This window comes from Tupaia chinensis, unplaced genomic scaffold (assembly GCF_000334495.1).
Source record: "Tupaia chinensis unplaced genomic scaffold, TupChi_1.0 Scaffold149011_1, whole genome shotgun sequence".
Classification (NCBI taxonomy): Eukaryota; Metazoa; Chordata; class Mammalia; order Scandentia; family Tupaiidae; genus Tupaia; species Tupaia belangeri.
In genome coordinates, this window is record NW_006208857.1 from 1705099 (window position 1) to 1724229 (window position 19131).

A 19131-nucleotide genomic window follows, 5' to 3' on the forward strand; every position below is an offset into this window, starting at 1 on the left:
AATCAATCTTTCTTACGCCCGCCACGCAACAGCTCTCATCCACAGTCCCTCCCGTCCAAATCACCTCCCCTCTCCTCTCCTCCCCTCCCTTCCCCTCTCCTCCCCTCCCCTCTCCTCTCCTCTCCTCCTTTTCTTTTCTTTTCTTTTCTGCCTACTGAGTCCCCCTCTGTCTCCATCTAGCACTCAGTATTTAGCTCAGACAACTTTCCTAGCTCATTCTCACTGGTATCCACCCTCTTGAGATATAGCTTTGTGCTTAAAGGAGACCACACTGAGAAAGGAACTTTCTTGAGGTTTCTAGCAGCATGTCTGGGATCCAACCAGGGGCAAGTCTTCTGAGGTTGGCCCTGAGTTTGAGCCAGAGATCACTGGGACATGCTAGCTTCTTGCAACACTTCTAGTTTTCTCCTCCAGGGAGGGGACAGGTAGGTGTTCTCAGGTTCAGGTTCGGGATGGACATGCAACTTGGGGAGGAGTTTGCTCTGGACATCAGAACCTATGAGGCAGGCAATGACGTCCCATGCCTTCAGGGAGAGCCCTGCCTGCGTCACCTGATGCAAGCTGATCTCCGTTGGGACCACAAATAGTGTCACCATTGACGACCAGGTGCTGGAGCTCTCAGGGTTTGCACCCGAGAGAGGGAATCAACACTCAGGGCAGCAAAGGCACCAGAGGGGAGGTGACATACTAGCAGTAAGATTAGGTTAGGGGCTGTCACCTTGAAATGAGTAGCATCGATGCTCATGAATTGAGATCTTCCTCCTCCTGTCATGCACTAGGGAACCCCTTTTTGTGATTGGGTTTCCTCCTTTGCAAATGGCAATTGTCGCTTTCTCCAGAAGGGTCTATGTAGTTTCTGGTTCTATTTTGCAGGGGCTGGCAGATTGTATGACAATAAAAGCCTGTGGCCATTCGGGAGGAATGCCAGTTCTCATTTCATAGCAGATCTCATTTCGTATCACGTCTTTAAGAATCCTTAGGCAGAAAGGTTGTCTTCATCTAGGGCTGACATTCAACTGAATATCCAAAATACCTGGTTAGAGAAGGTTCTCCTCCACAGCATTCCTTGTGAATGCTGTGTGATTTGTAAGGAGCATAAAGAGTGTAACAGAAGAACAGCTGTTACGAGTCTGTTAATGCTAGACATAGGATTTGGTTAAGTGCCTATATCTGTTCAACATGGACATCTCAAGGCGAGTCTGATGACGGTCCATCACTAAATTATTTATTGGCAAATGATCAGCAAAGCATTTTGGTTAAGCATTTTGAAACTAAGATGTTGGGAGGTGCGGTTAACCTCTGGGATTGGGGTACTCATTTTATCTGTGTGCTTGTTCTGCCAAAAACCATCACAGGATGTATGGTCCAGGGTGCTCAGTGCACCACTTCCTTCCTTAACCTCGGGCGTGCCTCAGGTGGAGCCACACCTGCCAATGTCATCATGACCTTCCAGTCAGTGGTCCTTTCTCTGTTCTCATTGGACCGGACCCATCTGCAGCCTTTGGCACAACTTGTCATTTTCTCCTCTTTGAAACTGTTTCTTCTCTTGGCTTCCTGGTTGCCACATACTTCGGGTCCTTCTCCACACCACCGACTCTCCGGACTGCCCTATGGGGTCTTCATCAGCCTCTTGACCCCTGAGAAATATAGCACCCAGTGCCCAGACCCAGGGCATGCCTCCCTTCACCCTGACTGCTGGTCTGTTTTGGAACCTGGAGGTTAGCACGATACACTTAGTCTTCACTATGTGCCACTCAACATCCAGAGAGGTCGGGGGTCTACAGCACTCTCCACGTCCTTTCCACCTCAACCTACCCTTTTTTGCTTGGCAGTCACACCCATAGCTTAATGTCTTTACAAATGGTCTCTTCTCCAGCAACTCCTGTCTGGACCCCCTTGGAACTCCAGATTTTTTTTATATATATATGTCTAGCTGCTTATTCAACATAACCACATGGATGCTCCCTGGGCATCTCACGTGAACACATCCCAAAGTGAACTGTTTCCCCATTTCAGTGAATGGTATTACCTTGACTCAGTCACTCAGACCAAGTTCTCTTGTTCCCGGCCCCCCACATCCAGCTCAACGATAAATCTTACTGACCTCCCTTTAAAGGATAAGCAGAATCCACTGCTTCTCACTACATCTCCACTATTCTGTAGTCCAAGCCCCATCTTCTCTCGCCTGGACTGTTCAGCCATCTCCCTTCTCCTCTGCTCCCGCTCAGTCTGTTCCCCACACAGCCGCCAGAGTGAGCCTTCTACTCTGAAGTCGGACCATTTCTTCCCTCTGCTGCAAATCTCAGAGTAGCTTCCTTCAAAGTCTAGAGATTTTAGCCTGGCCCATAAACCCCTGTGTGATCTGGTACCCTCCTTGTTTCTCGTTCTTTTTCTTTTTCTTTTTCTTTTCTTTTCTTTTTTCTTTTTTTTTTTTTTTTGCTATCAAAATAGTTTATCACTTTATTGTAACTCTGTTAAAGTCCTATGGCCTCTATATCAATGGTTTAACTTAAAATAACGCCAAATTTAAGAGGTTGTTCTATAGAAGACCAATTCAAAGACACTTAAAAGGAAAATGTCTTAATGTAACAAGTGAAAAGATGAGTTTGTTTATATCTGTTATAAACCATTTCCCATTAAAACTACAAACTGAGGAATAACTTCCATGATTATAAAGCTAAGAACACCAATGATAGATTCCAAAATTGTCTTCCATCCTGTTCTTTGTTCTAAATCTAGTGTTCTGGTAGCTACCCTACTTGTTTCTGACCTTATCTCCCATTATTCTCCCAGGCTCTCTCCACCCCAGTCTCACGGTTCTTCCTAGAATAAGCCATACGCACTCACCTTGGGGTCTTTGCCCAGGAGCAGTGTTCTTCTACCTGGAGCCCTTCCCCATTCCCTTTAGACCCCAGCTCAGATGTCACTTCCTCAATGAGGCCTTCTTTCTAGCCATCCTATCTGAAATATCACCCCCCTTCACATTTTCTCCCTTACCTTGATTTATTTTTTAATGGTGCTTACAAATCTTTATGTTTACGTGTTTATATTTGTCTCCGCACACCAGGGTGTAAGCTCCATGACAACATTGACTTTGTTTGGTTTACTGTTGTATCCAGTGTCTTGACAATGCCTGGATGGTCTGTAGAGACCTGTTACATAAGTGAATGATGGCTGCGGTGCTCATTTTGCTAGACTAGGCAAGACCCGAGAATAAAGAAGGAGGGCTTGTGCTTGCAAGGCAGAGGACTGTCTCAGTATGTGCTGAAGCCCATCTGTATTATTTGGAGAAGGAGAAGTCAGGTCTTTCTTTTTTTGGAGAGGATTTTTTCTTATCGGGCACGTGCGCTCGCCAGAAAGACAGAGAAATAGAAAGCGAGAAATCACCCCCCAGGGGGATGGTTACACCACAATCCCTTCTCCTCCATTCTCCTCTCGGGATCTTGGGCACACACACACATGCGCCCCACGTGAGTTTAAGCCACCGGGTCCAGGATTCGAACCACGGTCAGCTACATGGGAGTTCAGCGACATAGCCATTACGCTAACTGCTGGTCCCAAGGAGAAGTCAGTTCTATAGCTTCCTGCCTTTGACCATTTCCTTTGGGGATGTTTCATGAGACTTTCCTAGAAAGTAGGCTTTGGGGATACCACTGTGATTTACTAGGATGTTCAGAATAAGATGAATGGCTGCCTACCTCTACTCCTAATTTCTTTAATTTTCTTGTTTAGCTGCTGTATCAAGAATGGGCACGCTATGGGGTGTTTTACAAATTTCAACCTATTGACCTCATCAGGTAAGTTGTGGGAGGGGACTTTTGGGAGGATGCTAAAGATGCAGATCCTGCAAGAGTTGCATCCTCTTGGTCCCCTGAAGTCTGTTGTTCAAGCAGAGGGATCTGCTTTTCTAGGAGTGCGTTCTCCTGCCCCATGGGTGGGGAAGCAGCTAGGAGACAAGGGAGGGAGCTGGAGGCTGTGAGGAGAGTCAGAAAAAATGGATGGATATATCAAACTTCTGTCTTGAGGTCTTCAACAGTTCAACTCTCTTTTTTCCTTTCTTTGGGAGGGGCAAATATCTGTATCTCTTATTTATTTTTTCCCCATAAATTTGTTGTAGGGAAAAAGACCCAGATGAAATAAATCCTTGGGTTATGCTCAAGTGGCCACAGTGTTGGCCAAAAGACAGGAAGATTTCACAAATATGGGAAATATGCCTGGCCTGACAGGGAAATGTGAGCTTTCTATGGCTTTTCAAAGTTAGAAGTGACGAGAAACTGGGTCCTAGAATCCTTCCCTTTAGCACTGTCTCAGGTGATGTACTCTTCCCTGGCACCTTGAAGATGTCCCCAGCTTCTATGGAACACTGGTGAAAAGTCCTTTAAAAGAATGTTCTAGAATGTAGTAGGTCTGACTAGCCTAAAATGGGTCGAGTGCTCTAGAAACTGAATATGCTTTCAGAGCCTGGCTGTGGTGGTGGGCGGCTAGCCTGCCAAGTGGGGAAGCCCTGGGCCAATGTCTGGAGACCTGGGTCTAGTTCAAACCTAGTCACTGTGTGTCACTGTTTCCTGGGGCAAGCCACATTCTCTCTTTGGTCTTCAGGGTCCTGGTTGTCCTAAGCTGAGAGGCTGAACTGAGGGATATGTGAGGTGTTTTCATAGAACATGCTCATTTGGAAAATATGGGAGACTGGAGGTTGTGGGAGGAGGTCCCATGTCTGACTTAATGGACTTACTGCCCCACAGTCACCTGTCTCAATGAGCTAATTAGTCAGTCTGAAAATAAAGTGTTCCTGGCTGATTGCCTTGTACTGCGATTGTGGGAGGGGCAGCAGCCAGCTCCGGAGTCCAGAGGGAGGAATTCCAGCTTCTTCTTGGAAAAAGGAAGCAGTGTGGAAGCCAGAGTTTGGGCAAGTTCACCTCCTACACAGAGATGTGGCGGCCCTCCCAGGGAACGGGGAGCTTGGTTGGATGTCTCTTGAAAGCAGGTGTTTGTTTCAGCTGAAGACCGTTAATCACAGGTCAGGGAGCAGGGCCATGAGGTGCCTGTGGCTGAGGCTCCCTGACCCAGTGTCTCCTGTTCCCTGGCTGCCTTTTGTGAGGCATGGGCCACCTAGACTGTTCTCTGGGACACACCGGGGCTGCTTGCTCCATTCTGCTTTGATCTTCCTCTCTGGATCTCAAGTGGCCACCCACTCTGTCGCCTGTTTTCTCTAACTACCCGTTTGTTCCTTAAAAGCGTGTTTAAAAAATAAGAACTCTCCCTATCAGAGAGCTCTGTCTTTTCCCCAGAGATCTAGGTGACTTGGTGCCAGCTAAATGGGAAATAGCTCCAATATGTACTTGGTTTTGGCCACCAAAGCAGTCTCACCTGCAAGGGAAGAGTTGCCTTTGGAGGACAGCTCTGCTCTGGGGTCTGGCAGTTCCTGAGGACAGAGAGCGCCCATCTGTCTAGACAAGGCAGTGCCGGAGCAAGGCTGAAGGCTGTCCTTGCTCCTCACAGGTCAGATGGCTCAGGGAGCTGCTACTGCCCCAGGCTAGATGCTAGCTTGGTTGGGAGGGAGGGAAGGAAGGTTGAGCCTTAGGCTTCTCTCAGACACTGGCTGGAGGAAAGGGAGCAGGATGGGAAAGGTAGTGGGATGTTGTGTGTGGGGGCATGTGGTCATTGTGTCTACTCAGTCACATGAGGAACTCTGACCTGGAGGAGCTGAGATGGACATAGAAGAGATGGCAGCTGGGGAGGGGCTGAGGAGAGGGCAGAGGCAGGGAGGGGTATTAGGGGCATGGGTGGGCAGGCAAAACAGGGAAGTCATTGGATGGTGTCTGGAGCTAGTGTCTAGAGCTCATGGAGAGAAAACTGGATGGAGCAGGTGGAGAACAGCTACACACATTCAGCGAGCTCTACATTCCACTAGTCATTTCACAGCTACCTTCACAAATGGTCCCATTTTTTAGACCCTGATTCTGTCAGAAGCCTCTTCATCATCACACAGCGTTGGGATCCCGGAGAGGCCAGTTCACCTTTTCTTTCACTTCCTGCTCCTCAGTTCGATGCCTTGTCTCATGGGGGCTTCTTCAGCAACATTTTTCTTTTCTGTCACGTCTTCATCTTTCCTGACACCACCTGACAGAATGGAGCAAGCAGCCCCAGTGTGGCCCAGAGAACAGTCTAGGTAGCCTATGCCTCGGCCTTGGCCCACTGAGCCCAGGCTGGGGCTCCCTTCCCTGAGCAGTTTTGGTCCCTTACTACTGACTATGTGAATTGTAACTTCTCGATGTTTCACATACAAGTTGCACCCTCTTGGTCTGGATTAAAAGAACCACAGCAGTATGGGAGTCTTGTGCAAATTAAAGATGACCATTTGTGCAAAGGCTAGGCTAGCTGGGACATTTTCCACCAATTTCCTTGGGTACTCAACTCTTCATTTTTTTTTTTTTTTTTGGAGAGATTTTCACTGTAGGGCGCGTGCGCTCGCCAGACAGACAACAGAGAGAGACATAGAGACAGAAAGCAAGAAATCACCCCCCAGGGGGGATGGTCATGCCGCAATCCCTTCTCCTCCATTCTCCTCTCGGGATCTTGGGCACACATGCACACGCGCCTGGCGTGAGTTTTAAGCCACCGGGTCCGGGACTCGAACCGCGGTTGACTACATGGGAATCCAGCGACATAGCCATTACGCTAACTGCTGGTTCCCAACTCTTCATTTTTTTAAAGAGATTTTTGTCTTAGAGCATGTGCACTTGTTGGGGGTGAGGGGGGGGAGAGAGAGACAGAGAGAGAGACAGAGAGACAGAGATAGAAACAGAGAGAGGGAAATCAAGAAATCACTCCCCATGGGGATGGCCACGCCGCAATCCCTTTTCCTCCATTCTCCTCCTGGATCTCGGGCATGCACACATACACGCCCGAGCATGAGTTTTGAGCCACTGAACGATGGTTGGTCATGTGGGAGACAGCGATGTAACTGCTACGCCATCTGCCGACCCCTCATTTTAAGCATAGAACTTCAGTTCTTCTGGAGCTTAGTCCTCCTCCTCTCTGCCAGCTGTCTGGAATATCCTCACTTACATGGGCAGTTGAGAACTCAGTGGGGTGAGAGATCTGTTTACATGTTGAGGGTCTCAAGATATCCCCTTCTGCAGGATTTAAAGCCTTATTTTTGAGTGTTGGGGTCTGAGGCTCACTTCCAGGCTGTTCAAAGTACACATAGGGGAGGGAGGATGCCCTTCCCTGCTCTGTCACCCGTCTCACTGGCTGCACCATCCTTCATGCCCAGCAGGCTGCACTGTGAGACTGCTGATGGAACTCAGCCCAGTAAAGCTTTCTACCCTGGCTCCTAGCTTTGCTTGGGGCCCGTAGGTCTGAACTCTGTGTGCGTGTGTGTGTGTGTGTGTGTGTGTGTGTGTGTGTGTGTGTTTCTGTCTGTAGGAGTGGCCGTGAATGTTCCCTAGGGAGGTCTGCAGCAGGAACCCAGGTAAAGGGGTGCATCCCAGCTTAGACGATTCCTCTAGGCACGTGCAGCCAGCAGCACGTGTGCCCTGGCAGAAGCACCACTGTGACCGAGCATGTGGGAAAATTTGTCTGAGCTGCAGCGAAGTGGCTGTTCTGCCACCTTGGGGAGACCTAAGAGCGTCCTCATTCCCGAGAAGCAGATTTCTGCCTGTGCTGCTCTGGATCAGTGCCCTGAGAACCCAGCAGAGAAACCGCCTTTGTTTCCTGGGGGAACTTCAGGAGCTGAGGCTTTCTGGATTTGTACAGGCCTGATCTAGGACTAGTCAGGGCCATGGCCTGTTTTTCCATTAAAATTAATGTCTTCTCAGAGGCTGACTTCTTAGGTTGGAGGTTTGACATGAATGAGACAAAACAATAGGCTTTAAACACCTTCTAAGGGTGATGTAGCGCCTACTACACCTTGCTGAAATTGAGGCACACATTTTTTTTTAATTAATTTTTAAGCATCTGCCACCACCTGCCAATGACAACATGAGGAAGACAGAGTTCCAAAAGTCTACGAGGTGCGGGGGCTTGCAGCCGGTGACTTTGAGAAACTCGTCCAAGGGATGTGCACGGAGGCACTCACTGCCCTATGCAGAGGACAGTCTGGAGACGGGGTGGTCCTGACTCATTTCCATCTCCTTCAGATATTGTCACCTTACAAATGTGGCATGAAATCAGGCCTCAGGCATAAAGCCCATTCATGTGGCAGTTCTAAAGTTCCCTTAGAAATGTCCTGGGGACTAGCAGATGGTGTAATGGTTATGTCGCTGGACTCCCACATGGCCAATAGCAGTTTGGGTCCTGGACCCAGAAGCTTGAAACTCACTCTGTGGGAGCATGTGCATGCATGTCCAAAATCCCAAGAGGAAAGTGGAGGAGAAGGGATGCAGTGTGGCCATCCCTAGTAGGGGTTAATTCTTACTTTCTGTTTCTCTGTCTCTGTCTCTCTGGTGAGTGCACACACCCTGTAGGAACAATCTCTCTTAAAAAAAAATAGAAGAAGAAGAGATGTGTTGACTGGGGCTGGCTGGTGGCACAATGGTTAGGGTGGCTGGATCCCATGTAGCCAACTACAATTCGAGTCCTGGACCCAGTGGCTTAAAATGACACACTGAGAGTATGTGTATGCATCCCCCAAATCTCATGAGGAGAATGGAAGAGAAGGGATTGAGGAGTGGCCATCCCCCAGGGGTGCTTTCTCACTCTCTCTCTGGCGAGTGCATGTACCCCTTGAGCAAATTTAAAGAAAAAAAAGAAAAAGAAAGAAAAGAAATGCCCTGGCTAGGAGACTTGAGCTATGGAACAACTTCCACAGTGATTTGGAGTGATATCTACGGGCACCATTTCCAGGATCTGGGTGGCACCGTGTTTCAACCTTGCTATGCTGTTACCACGTTAGCCTCCCAGCCCTCTCCAGTCCCTCCTGGGGAGAACCTGCACAGAACCCTGGCATCACAGACACGGACTCTCCCTCCTCCTCCCCAGGCACAGGCCGTGTCCTTGCCTGTGTCCTCCAGGACTGCCACCAGCAGGCTGTGTGATTTGATCCATCCCTCCCAGTCTCTGGACCCCTCTTCCACCCTCCTGCAGTGTGACCCATCCAGATCCCTTCAGGAGGGAGACAGAGAAGGCCACATTCTTTCTTAGGCTTCTCTGCAGGCCAGGCTCAGAAGGATCAGCCACAGCTGGTCTGGGGGAGGAAATGGAGAGAGAAAAATGTTAGTCAGCCCATGATTAATTATTTCCTGCACCCTTCTGCCTTCTTGATCCTTCCTTGGGATTGAGGAAGGCAGTTCAGCTCAATGTGATAAACATTTACTGATACAGTGAACGAATCTCTGCTCCGCCATATGCAGGGGTGCAGCAGTGATTGAGGAGGAGTTCGTGGCTTTAGGGTCTCGCAGTTATGTAGGGGCACAGACACGTGCAAGCCAGGATGAAGAGAGGGCTAACGGACTACAGTACTGTATAAATATAGTAGTGAAGGTGGACAGGTGAAGAGTAATTGCTACAGCAGAGTAGGGAAGACTTCCTGGAAGGTGTGCACTTGAATTAGAAATGTCGCTTTCTGAAGGTCTGAGGTTAAAGGATGTGTTTTTATCGCCAGCTTGGCCCTGTATATGGATTTATTGTTTAGCCAGAATTGATGGCCAAAACCACATTGACGCAAAGCCAGATCCTTTCTCATGGTTGATTGAGAGTGGTCAGATCAAGAACTTGATGTGCAGACCTCAGTCCTTGTAAAGATTCTGTGCCAACCTGGCCTAAGTCCCTTGCTCTGGCCCGTGAGTGAGCCGGGAATCCGGGGTTGGAATGAAGCGAGCCTACGTCCATGAGGAGAGATGAATGGGTGTGTTCCGTGGCATTGACGCAGGTCTCAGCATCGAGGGCAGGATTTAGCAGGAAATATTTTGCAGCCTGGGAAGAAATCATACCTCGTGGGCCTGTGGAATATTTTGCTTTTACCTGAGGGTATGAGAGCAGAGTAGATAGTGGAGAAGGCAGCTGTGGAGGGAGGCTGAAGGGAGGCCCAAGGAGGATGACGGTGTTCTGTGCTCTTATGTTCTTGTCCGTTCTGGAGATCAGGATGTGAGTGAGGATGTTCATTCAGTCTAGCTGTGAAATGGCTCCATCCCAGTCTCCTTTCTCCCATGTCCACCCCTGCGTGCTGCTCCACTCCAGCTCGTACCCCTTTGGAGGGGAGCTGTCGCTCTGTCGCTCTGTGGTTGACCGGTGGAAAGCAGCTTTGGAATGTGATGCTCTCAACTCCAGGGCAGGATCAAAGGCTACCTCAGGTTTTTGAAAGTGGCTGCCCAGCCTACCAACAGCCTTCTTGGCTCCCGTTTGGAATCAGACCTTTTGGCTTCCTCCTTGTAGTATCAGCTGGATGGTCTGGGTGGATGCTCCCAAGGCACCAAGAGGCTTCATGTGCTTCCCAGACCACCCGGGATTCCAGGCCGGCTGAGCAGCGCGTTTTCTCCTTGAGCTCCTTACACCTTGTCCTATTTCCCACGGAGGAAGAGAAGTCGATAATAGTCTGAACAAATAAGACACTTACACTTATTTTTGTATTTTATGCCCTCTTAATTCTTGCATGTAGTAACCTCTCAGTTACCCAGAATCGCTGGGAAGCAAACTTGGCATCATGGAAGTGGAATGGAGCATTGAGGTCAGTGCTGGGCCCTGGAGCTTGCTCAGCTAGCAAATGCCCAGCCTCTGTTTAGTATTTTTTTTTTTTCTTTTTTGCTGATAGGGAACCCCTTACCTCTGGGAGAGCTTGTTTCTCTGTTGGACATTTCTAGTTATTAGGAGGTCATAGAATCACATAGAGCTAATTTTCCTCCCCTTGGTTTTACTTCTTTTTCCTGGGGCTGTGTGGAACAAGAGTACCCTGCTTTATAGGTCAACTCTTTTAAATATTTAAAAGTAACTGTTGGATCTGTAACAGTTCTTATATACCTAAGCGTTCTTTCCTCCACCAAAACTCTCCTGGGCCTGTCTGCATTTCCTTATGTGAAGTGGGTTCTTTAAGCAGCCTCCTCATCATGGTCGTTCTTCTTGAGACTCACATGCTGGGAAACTCAGAGGAGTAGCCTCTCACACACCTCCTCCAATGTGGTTAAGCCAACTCATTTTTGCACTCTTTGTTGCAGGTGCTGGGGATGGAGGCAAATTAAGTGTAGCATCACCCTCAGCATACTTAAGTTCACAGAGAGATCCCCAAACTTGTAGGTGACTCCAGAGACCTTCTGGAAATGAAGGGACAAACTAACGGAGAAAGTTGATAAAAGGTTAACTGTGAGATGGTGGAAAAACAGCATACGGAAAATTCCACAAGAGAAAATTGACCCCTAGGCTAGCCGACTGTGATGATGGGCTCCAGAGTATCGGCTGTTCCTCAGGTGAAGATTGTTGAGGATGATTATAGCTCTTTCTTAAAAATATTTAAAATTTACATTTCATCATTGCACAGCTTGAAACATGTTTTTCCCCCAGCATGCATGCAGTGCATGTCAATCAAGTCAAAGATCTTACTATATACATCATCATCAATGGATAACTTTCCATTCTTGTTAATTTTTTACCCTGAGCCTACTCCTCCCCATTCACTACCCACCTGCTCCTATGCGGTCTCTAGTATCTATACTTGCCTTCCCTGTTATTATACATTTTACTCTTTAAGTTTCTGCCATAGGGTGTAAACATTTGGTATATACTGGGTGGAGACATAGAATATCTGTCCTTCATACTCTGACTTGCTTCACTTAGTGTTAAATCGTCTATATTTAACCACTTTGTATCAGATGAGAGGGTTTCATTGTTATTTATGGGGGACTAGTATTCCATAGTATATATGTGCCACATTTTTTCAAACCAGTCATCTTTTTTTGGGCATTTGAGTTGATTCTATGCCTTAGCAAATAATGTATAATGCTGCAATAAACATGGATGTGCAAGTGTTTTTCTAATAGAGTATTTTCCTATTTTTAGGTAAATACCTATGAGTAGCATTACTGGGTCATATGGTAGTTCTATCTGTAGGTTTTTTTAGGAACTTTATATTGTTTCCTTCAGTGGCTGTACTAATTTACATTCCTACCGATAGTGTAGGAAGGTTCCCTTTTCACCACATCTTTGGTAGCTTTTGTTCTTTAATTTTTTCATCATAGCCATTTTTTTTTAATTAAGAGAGATTTTTGTTATAGAGCATGTATGCTCACCAGGGAGACAGAGAGAGACAGTGAGACAGGAAGCAAGAAATTCACCCTAGGGGCGATGGCCATACCACAATTCTTTCTCCTCCATTTCCTTCTTGGGATTTTGGACACACACACACACACACACACACACACACACACACACAACACGAGTCCTCTAGAAATTCACGTCAAGGGCAATTACCATGAGTTTCAAGCCTCTGGGTCCAAGACTTGAACCGTGGTTAGCCATGTAAGAATCCAGCAATGTAACCATTATGGCATCTGCTGGTTCCAATCACAGCCATTCTGACTGGGGTTAAGTGGTGTCTCATTATGGTTTTGACATGCATTTCCCTTATGATAAGACATGTTTAGTATTTTTTATATGCTTTTTGGCTGTTCACATGTCTTCCTTGGAGAGTTGTCTATTCAGATCATTTGCTCATTTTTTAAAAGTATTTTTTTTTTCCCCCCCAGGAAGCTGTTTGAGTTCCCAGTGTATTCCGGTTACCAGTCCCTTCTCTGAAGCATAGTTGACAAATATTTTCTCCCATTCTGAGGGTAGTCTCTTCAATCTTTTGTTTCCTTTGGTGCACAGAAGGTTTTTAGCCTGGTGTAGCCCCACTTGTCTGCTTGTGGGGTTATCGCCTGTGGTTTAAGGGTCACATTTAAGAAGTCTTTGCCTGCTTTAATGTCTTCAAAGTTTTCCCTGTGTTTACCACCAGTAGTTTTACAATTTGGGGTTTTATATTTAGATCTTTTATCTGTTTTGAGTTGATTTTTGTTAATGGTGAGAGATAGGGAGGGAATCAGTTTCATTTTTCTTCAGGTGGCTATCCGATTCTTCCAGCACCATTTGCTGAGGAGACTTTCATTTCCCCATTAGATTGTCTTGTATCCTTTGTCAAAAGTCAGTTGGTGTATGTTTTGGGGTTTCTTTCTGATTCTCTATTCTATTCCATTAGTCTACATGCTTGTTCTTGTGACAGCACCAGACTGTTTTGATTATCACAGCTTTGTAATATATTTTGAAGTCAGGAATGAGATGCTTTCTACTTTATTCTTTTTGCACAGTATTTTTTTGCTTTGGTGATTACAGACTTAATTTTTTTGGTTTTTGTTTTATAGTTTTTGCTAGAGAGAGAGAGAGAGAGAGATAAAGAGAGAGAGAGAGAGTGTGTGTGTGAGAGAGAGAGAGAGAGAAATCAACCCCCAGAAGGGATAACCATGCTGGAGTCCCTTCTCCTCCATTCCTTTCATGGGATTTTGCATGTATACACATATGTGCTTATGTGTTTTCAAGCCCCCAGGTCTGGGACTTGAGCCACAGAGTTAGCTATGTGGGACCCAGCCACCTTAACCTCCATGTCATCTGCTGGCCCATCTAGACAAATTTTATAATTTCCTTTTCTATTTCTATGAAGAATATTTCTGGTAATTTTTATTGGAATTGAATGTGTAAATTAATTTGGGTAGAGTGAACATTTTTATTATATTAATCCTTCCAATCCAAGAACATGGAATTTCTTTGCATTTTTACATATCATTCTCATTAATTTTTTTCAGTTTTTCTTAATTTTCTTTATAGAGGTCTTTCACTTCTTTGGTTAGGTTTATTCCTAGAGTTTTTTTTTATTTTTATTTTGTGTGTGTGTGTCTATTGTAAATGGAATTGCTTTCTTCAATTCTATCTCAATCTTTTCATTATTGGTGTATAAAAATGCTAAAGACTTTTGTATATTGATTTTGTATCCTGCCATTTTATTGTATTCATTTATCACTTTTAGGAGTTTTATTTTTTTAATGTATATCATCATGTCATATACAAATAGAGATAATTTCACTTCTTCTTTTCCTATTTGAATGCCTTTTATTTTTACTCTTTTGTCTGATTGCATTGGCTAGTAATTTCAGTACTATATTGAACAGGAGTGGGGAAAGCGGGTAGCTTTGTCTTGTTCCAGTTTAATAATCATTCACCATGATGTTGGCTATAAATATGTCATATAAGGACTCTATTCCATTGAGAAATGTCCCTTCTTTGCTAGTTTTGCTGAGAGTCTTAATCATGAATATAAGCTGTATTTTATCAAATGTTTTTTCTGCATCAATTCATATGATCATGTAAGGTTTTTATCTTTCCTTCTGTTAATGTGATATATTGCATTTATTGTTTTGTGTACATTGAACCACCCTTGCATCCCAGGAATAAAATCTACGTGGTCATGGTGTATAATCTTTTCAATGTGTTGTTGGATACAATTTGCCAGTACCTTGGGATTTTTGCATATGTATTCATCAAAGATATTGGTCTGTGTGTTTTTGTTGTTGTTGGTGGTGGTGGTGGTGGTGTTGCTGTTATGTCCTTGAAATATCTGTGTGGTGTGTTGTAGCACCACAGACCCTTGAAATTCTCAGAAAGTATTTTAGAAACCAAACTAGGATTGAATCATTTAGTGATTCATCAAATCAGGGCAAAGCCTTACATGTTCAAGGAAAACTGAACCAGGTTGGAAATACCTAAAGAAAACTCACCTAGGGTGGAAATATTCTATAAAATAAAAAGTCGTATTACCAAAGATTTGCAGAAGCATCCATGCAAAGACAGACCTAAACAAGAGGAGCTCCCTGCTCTAGAAAGAAAATGAAAAAGAGTGACATGCTAAATTAAAAGACAGATAGAGTGAACCTGTATGTGCTCATTAAACCCTGAAGCACTTGTGTGAATATTCCTTTAGGCTAAGGGCTGTAGGTTGAGAGTGAGAAGAACTCAGCTTCATCTTTGTTCCCAGCTGATGTAATATTTGGGCAAGTTATTCTCTCTCAAACCTCTATTTCCTCAGCTTGGACATATGGATCATAGCACCTATCTGTCTTACCTGCTCATAATTTTACTGTGAGGATTAATATGAAGTGTTATAGAAATACTGCAATGATGATGATAGGTCTGCCCTAGAGGGAGACTATAATATTCACTGAATTAGCAGTTTTTTTTTTTTTTTGGAGAGATTTTCACTATAGGGCGCGTGTGCTCGCCAGACAGACAGAGAGAGACATTAGAGACAGAAAGCGAGAAATCACCCCCCGGGGGGGATGGTCACGCCGCAATCCCTTCTCCTCCATTCTCCTCTCGGGATCTTGGGCACGCACGCACACGCGCCCGGCGTGAGTTTTTTTTTTTTAAGCCACCGGGTCCGGGACGCGAACCGCGGTCGACTACGTGGGAGTCCAGCGACATAGCCATTACGCCAACTGCTGGTTCCCTGAATTAGCAGTTTTTTAGCTCTGGTTTTAACAATACTGTATAATCAGAGTGTATTTTGTGTTTTAAATCAGTGCACTGTAACTGTGCATTTTATGTGCATGACTTCTGTCTCTCATAAAACGCTTGCAAGGGGCTAGCAGGTGGCCCAGTTGTTAAGGCACAGAACTCCTAAATAGCTGACCATGGTTCGAGTACCAGACCCAGTAGCTTGAATATCTTGCTGGGCACACATACACAAGTACCCAAAATCCTGAGAGGAGATTGGAGGAGAGGAGATTGTGGTGTGATCACCCCTACTGGGAGGGGAGATGATTTCTCATTTTTCTTGTCTCTGTTTCTCTCTGGCAAGTGCAGGCACTCTATGTCAAAAACAAAACAAAACAAAACAAAACACCAAACCAAAAAATACAACAACAACAAAAAATCTTTAAAAAGTCCCCCAACACTCTGAAAAATATAATTTAAAAAAAAAGGAGCTAAAACTAAAACAAAACCCTTGCAAAGTGAATATTTACCACCTCCATTTTACAGATGAGTGTACTGAACTTAGTGTGATACAGGCTTCCCAAAACCACAGAGCTAGCTTATCTGGGGTTCAAACCCAAGCTAGTCTGACTTCGGAAACTTTTATTCCATCATGCCATGTGGCTGAAGGTGCCGCAGAGCTCCACCCAGCTGATGGCAAGCTAGCTGGTTTCCAGCTACCTAGTGTTAATCCCTTCAATGACCAGTCTCCAAAGGAAAACTGTAATGTGATGTGCTGGTAAGTGCAGCACACTCACCATAGTCAACCCGTACTTTAACACGTGGCCCTGTGGGGCCAGAAGGTGGCATGGTGGTTAAGGCATTGGATTCCCACATGGTCGACCATGGTTTGAGTCCTGGACCTAGTGACTTGAAAAATCATGGCGGGTGCATGTGTGTGTATGCCCAAAATCCCAGAAAGAGAATGAAAGAGAGGAGATTGCAGTGTGGCCATTGCTCCTGAGGGGTGATTTCTCACTCTCCCTCTCACTGTCTCTGTCTAGCAGTGCATGCACCCTATGGCAAAAACCTAAAAAATAAATAAATAAATAGATATAAATATGTGGTTCTCTTTATGAACACTCCTTTTTGTGCTTAGCAAGAGCAATGTGTCACTTTCAGGGCTTTTGTTAAGGCACCCCAGAATACCATGTTTCTGATTTCTATTTTTTATGGTCTTTTTTCCCTGACTTCTTTTTCTTCCATGTTGTCAGATTGTCAGCTGTCAGTTCTTGCTTTTGTCAACTCAGTAGCTTCTGTCCGACTCTAATTTGCTGCCTTGTTTCAGTGGCAGTGTCAGCAACCAGACGTCAGGCAAGTTCGTGCTGTGTACAAAGTGCATCCTTCCGTGGCGCCCTGCCCTCCCACTGGCTCCCATTAGGTGGGGGAATTTGTAGAAGGCCTGGTACTGTTTTAGAAATGTCTCCTTCTGCCTCTCGGTGAAGTGGCAATGGTGCTTTTGAAGATGAGGGCATCAGGGATGGGACCAGAGTGAATATACGACAACCGGGAGCCTTTGCTTTGAAGAGCTGTAGATTGCCCTCCTTGCTTGTTCTGGGAGGTCATGAAAAACCCAGCCTCACAAAGATTTTCTTAAAATAGAACTTGTTAGTAGGTTGTTAACAACAGAGAGTCAGTCTCCACATGAAGGGTCTTCTGGATGCAGAGCTTTGTACTGTGCATGGAGTCAAAGCCTCAAAGGAGGAGAATGGGGAGCTGGATGTGCAATGATAGGACACGAGGCACCCACAGGGTCCAGATGTAGGTCACAGAGCTGTAGCTGTTCGTGTGGGTTTTGAAAGGCTGAGAACCCAGCCGGCTTTGGCATGGTTGTTTAGTGAAAACTGAGACTTATGGGATGGGGAGTTGTAAGTAGAAAGCAAAGATCTGAAGGAGGGAAGAAACATGGTTGGGAAATTTACAAGATTCAGATTGATGTACCTCGGTCAGGAAATGATAAAAGAGACTTAAGTGAGCCAGTGTGAAAGAAAGCCTGAGAAGAAAGCACTGGACTGAGGGGAGTGGCTGGAGGAGATATTTGAGACAGCATGGACAGACAGGAAGACCAAGGAATCCTGACGAAGGGAGCGGGAGCAAATGCTTTTGCGTGGTTTCTCTGGAATTTAGGCAGGTGGCAAAACAGGGTTTCAGGACTCATGGTACTCCTAGCTGTACAGTTACAGCAAGCCCTGGGGGCTTGGTTCTTCACTCCCCCTCTGTGCTGGGGAAACTGGGCAATCTACTCAGCCCCATAGACCTGCTGAAGTTCCCTTCTCTGGTGTCTCCTCCATGGACCCTCTAGGCTGTGTGATGGCGGGGGCAATTCTGTCTGTGGGAGCCAAGGACCTCAGGTAGATCTGAGGGACTGATTTGCCCTAGACAGAGTGAGAGGACTGGCATTGAGGTGGTTACCATGGACATGGCCCAACTGTTTGATCCCGTGAGCCACTGTTTGGCCACGTGTCTCTGGAACCCCCAGGCTCCCTGCTCCTGCTAATGATATTCCCTGGAGTGATGTTCTCCACCCATACCACATGGGTATGTAACCAACATAAACAGAAAACGTCTTAACACATTGAATAACATCGGCAGAACACACGTTACAACAACAACCACAAGATAGCTAAATTTAATTAGCCCGGCACGCCCTGGCTTTTTGTACAGGCACATGCCTCTGTTTTAGAAACGGAAAACCACAGCATTTTGTGGGTCTGGAAGTCACAGACATAAAAAAGAAAAGCAAAGCAAAGAAAAGCAAACAAAACTTCAAGATTCCTGCCTGGAAGACTGTTATCCTCCAGTGCCTTCTTAGGATTATCTGCAGGTATTCAAAGATGTTGGCAGTTGGATTAGTGCCAGGGATTGCTGTCTGTCCTGGCAGAGTGTTTGGCTCAGACGTGAAGAGGTTGTGGACCTCAGCCTTAGTCACTCAGCCATACAAGGCTCGAGGAAACTCCTTGAGGGCTCAGGCCTTCTTGCTGGCTCACCCTCATTGGTTTCTTTCATAGAATCCACATCTGACTGAACATGCTCAAGAGAGACAGAAAAAAATCAGAGGACTAGGATTTTGAACTTTTTGTATGAGCTTTTTAGCCTGGAGACGGGTAGTGGCAATGGCCTCATTTCCAGCTGCTGTCAGTTCTGACAATGACAGCAATTCCTTCGGCTAATATTCTGCGCAGTCTTTAGCTGTGAGGCTGCCCAGCAGAGAAGTGAATCCACCATGTACAAGGGCCTCTCTTGGCCTCATCTAGGGTATGGAGTCTTCTAAACACCACAGCTGGTGCCTCACAGAGATCTCTCTTGCTATGGTTTAGTCCCCAGTCACTGTGCTCACTCTTTAACAGGTTGTTCAACTTACCTGGTCTATTTCTGCTTCTTATCCAGTATGGTGAGACTGTGTTCCATATGGATGCACAGGGTCTTCTCTGAACGGCTCTCCTGTGGACTAATGAGGGCAAGTCCTCCAATGATCCAGTGGTCAGCCAGAGACCAGGAGCTTCTCTAAGGGACGATGTGAAAGAAAGAGAAGGCAGAGCCCCTAGACTCAGGCCTCTTGCCATCCAGTTGGAATGAAAACTCATTATTTTGGGAAAGAAACTTAAGTGAACATATACAGTAACTTGGTTCAATTGAATCCAATGT

The 19131-nt window shown here is 45.8% G+C and overlaps 1 protein-coding gene across 1 annotated transcript in view; it reads left to right on the plus strand.

The window, feature by feature from the left end:
• Positions 1-19131, plus strand: part of ANO2 (anoctamin 2) — a 434288-nt gene that overhangs the window by 138282 nt on the left and 276875 nt on the right. Inside the window, exon 9 of the mRNA XM_027769235.1 lies at positions 3733-3797. Within this exon, the coding sequence (XP_027625036.1) occupies positions 3733-3797 (65 nt within the window). The remainder of the gene's footprint in view (positions 1-3732; positions 3798-19131) is intronic.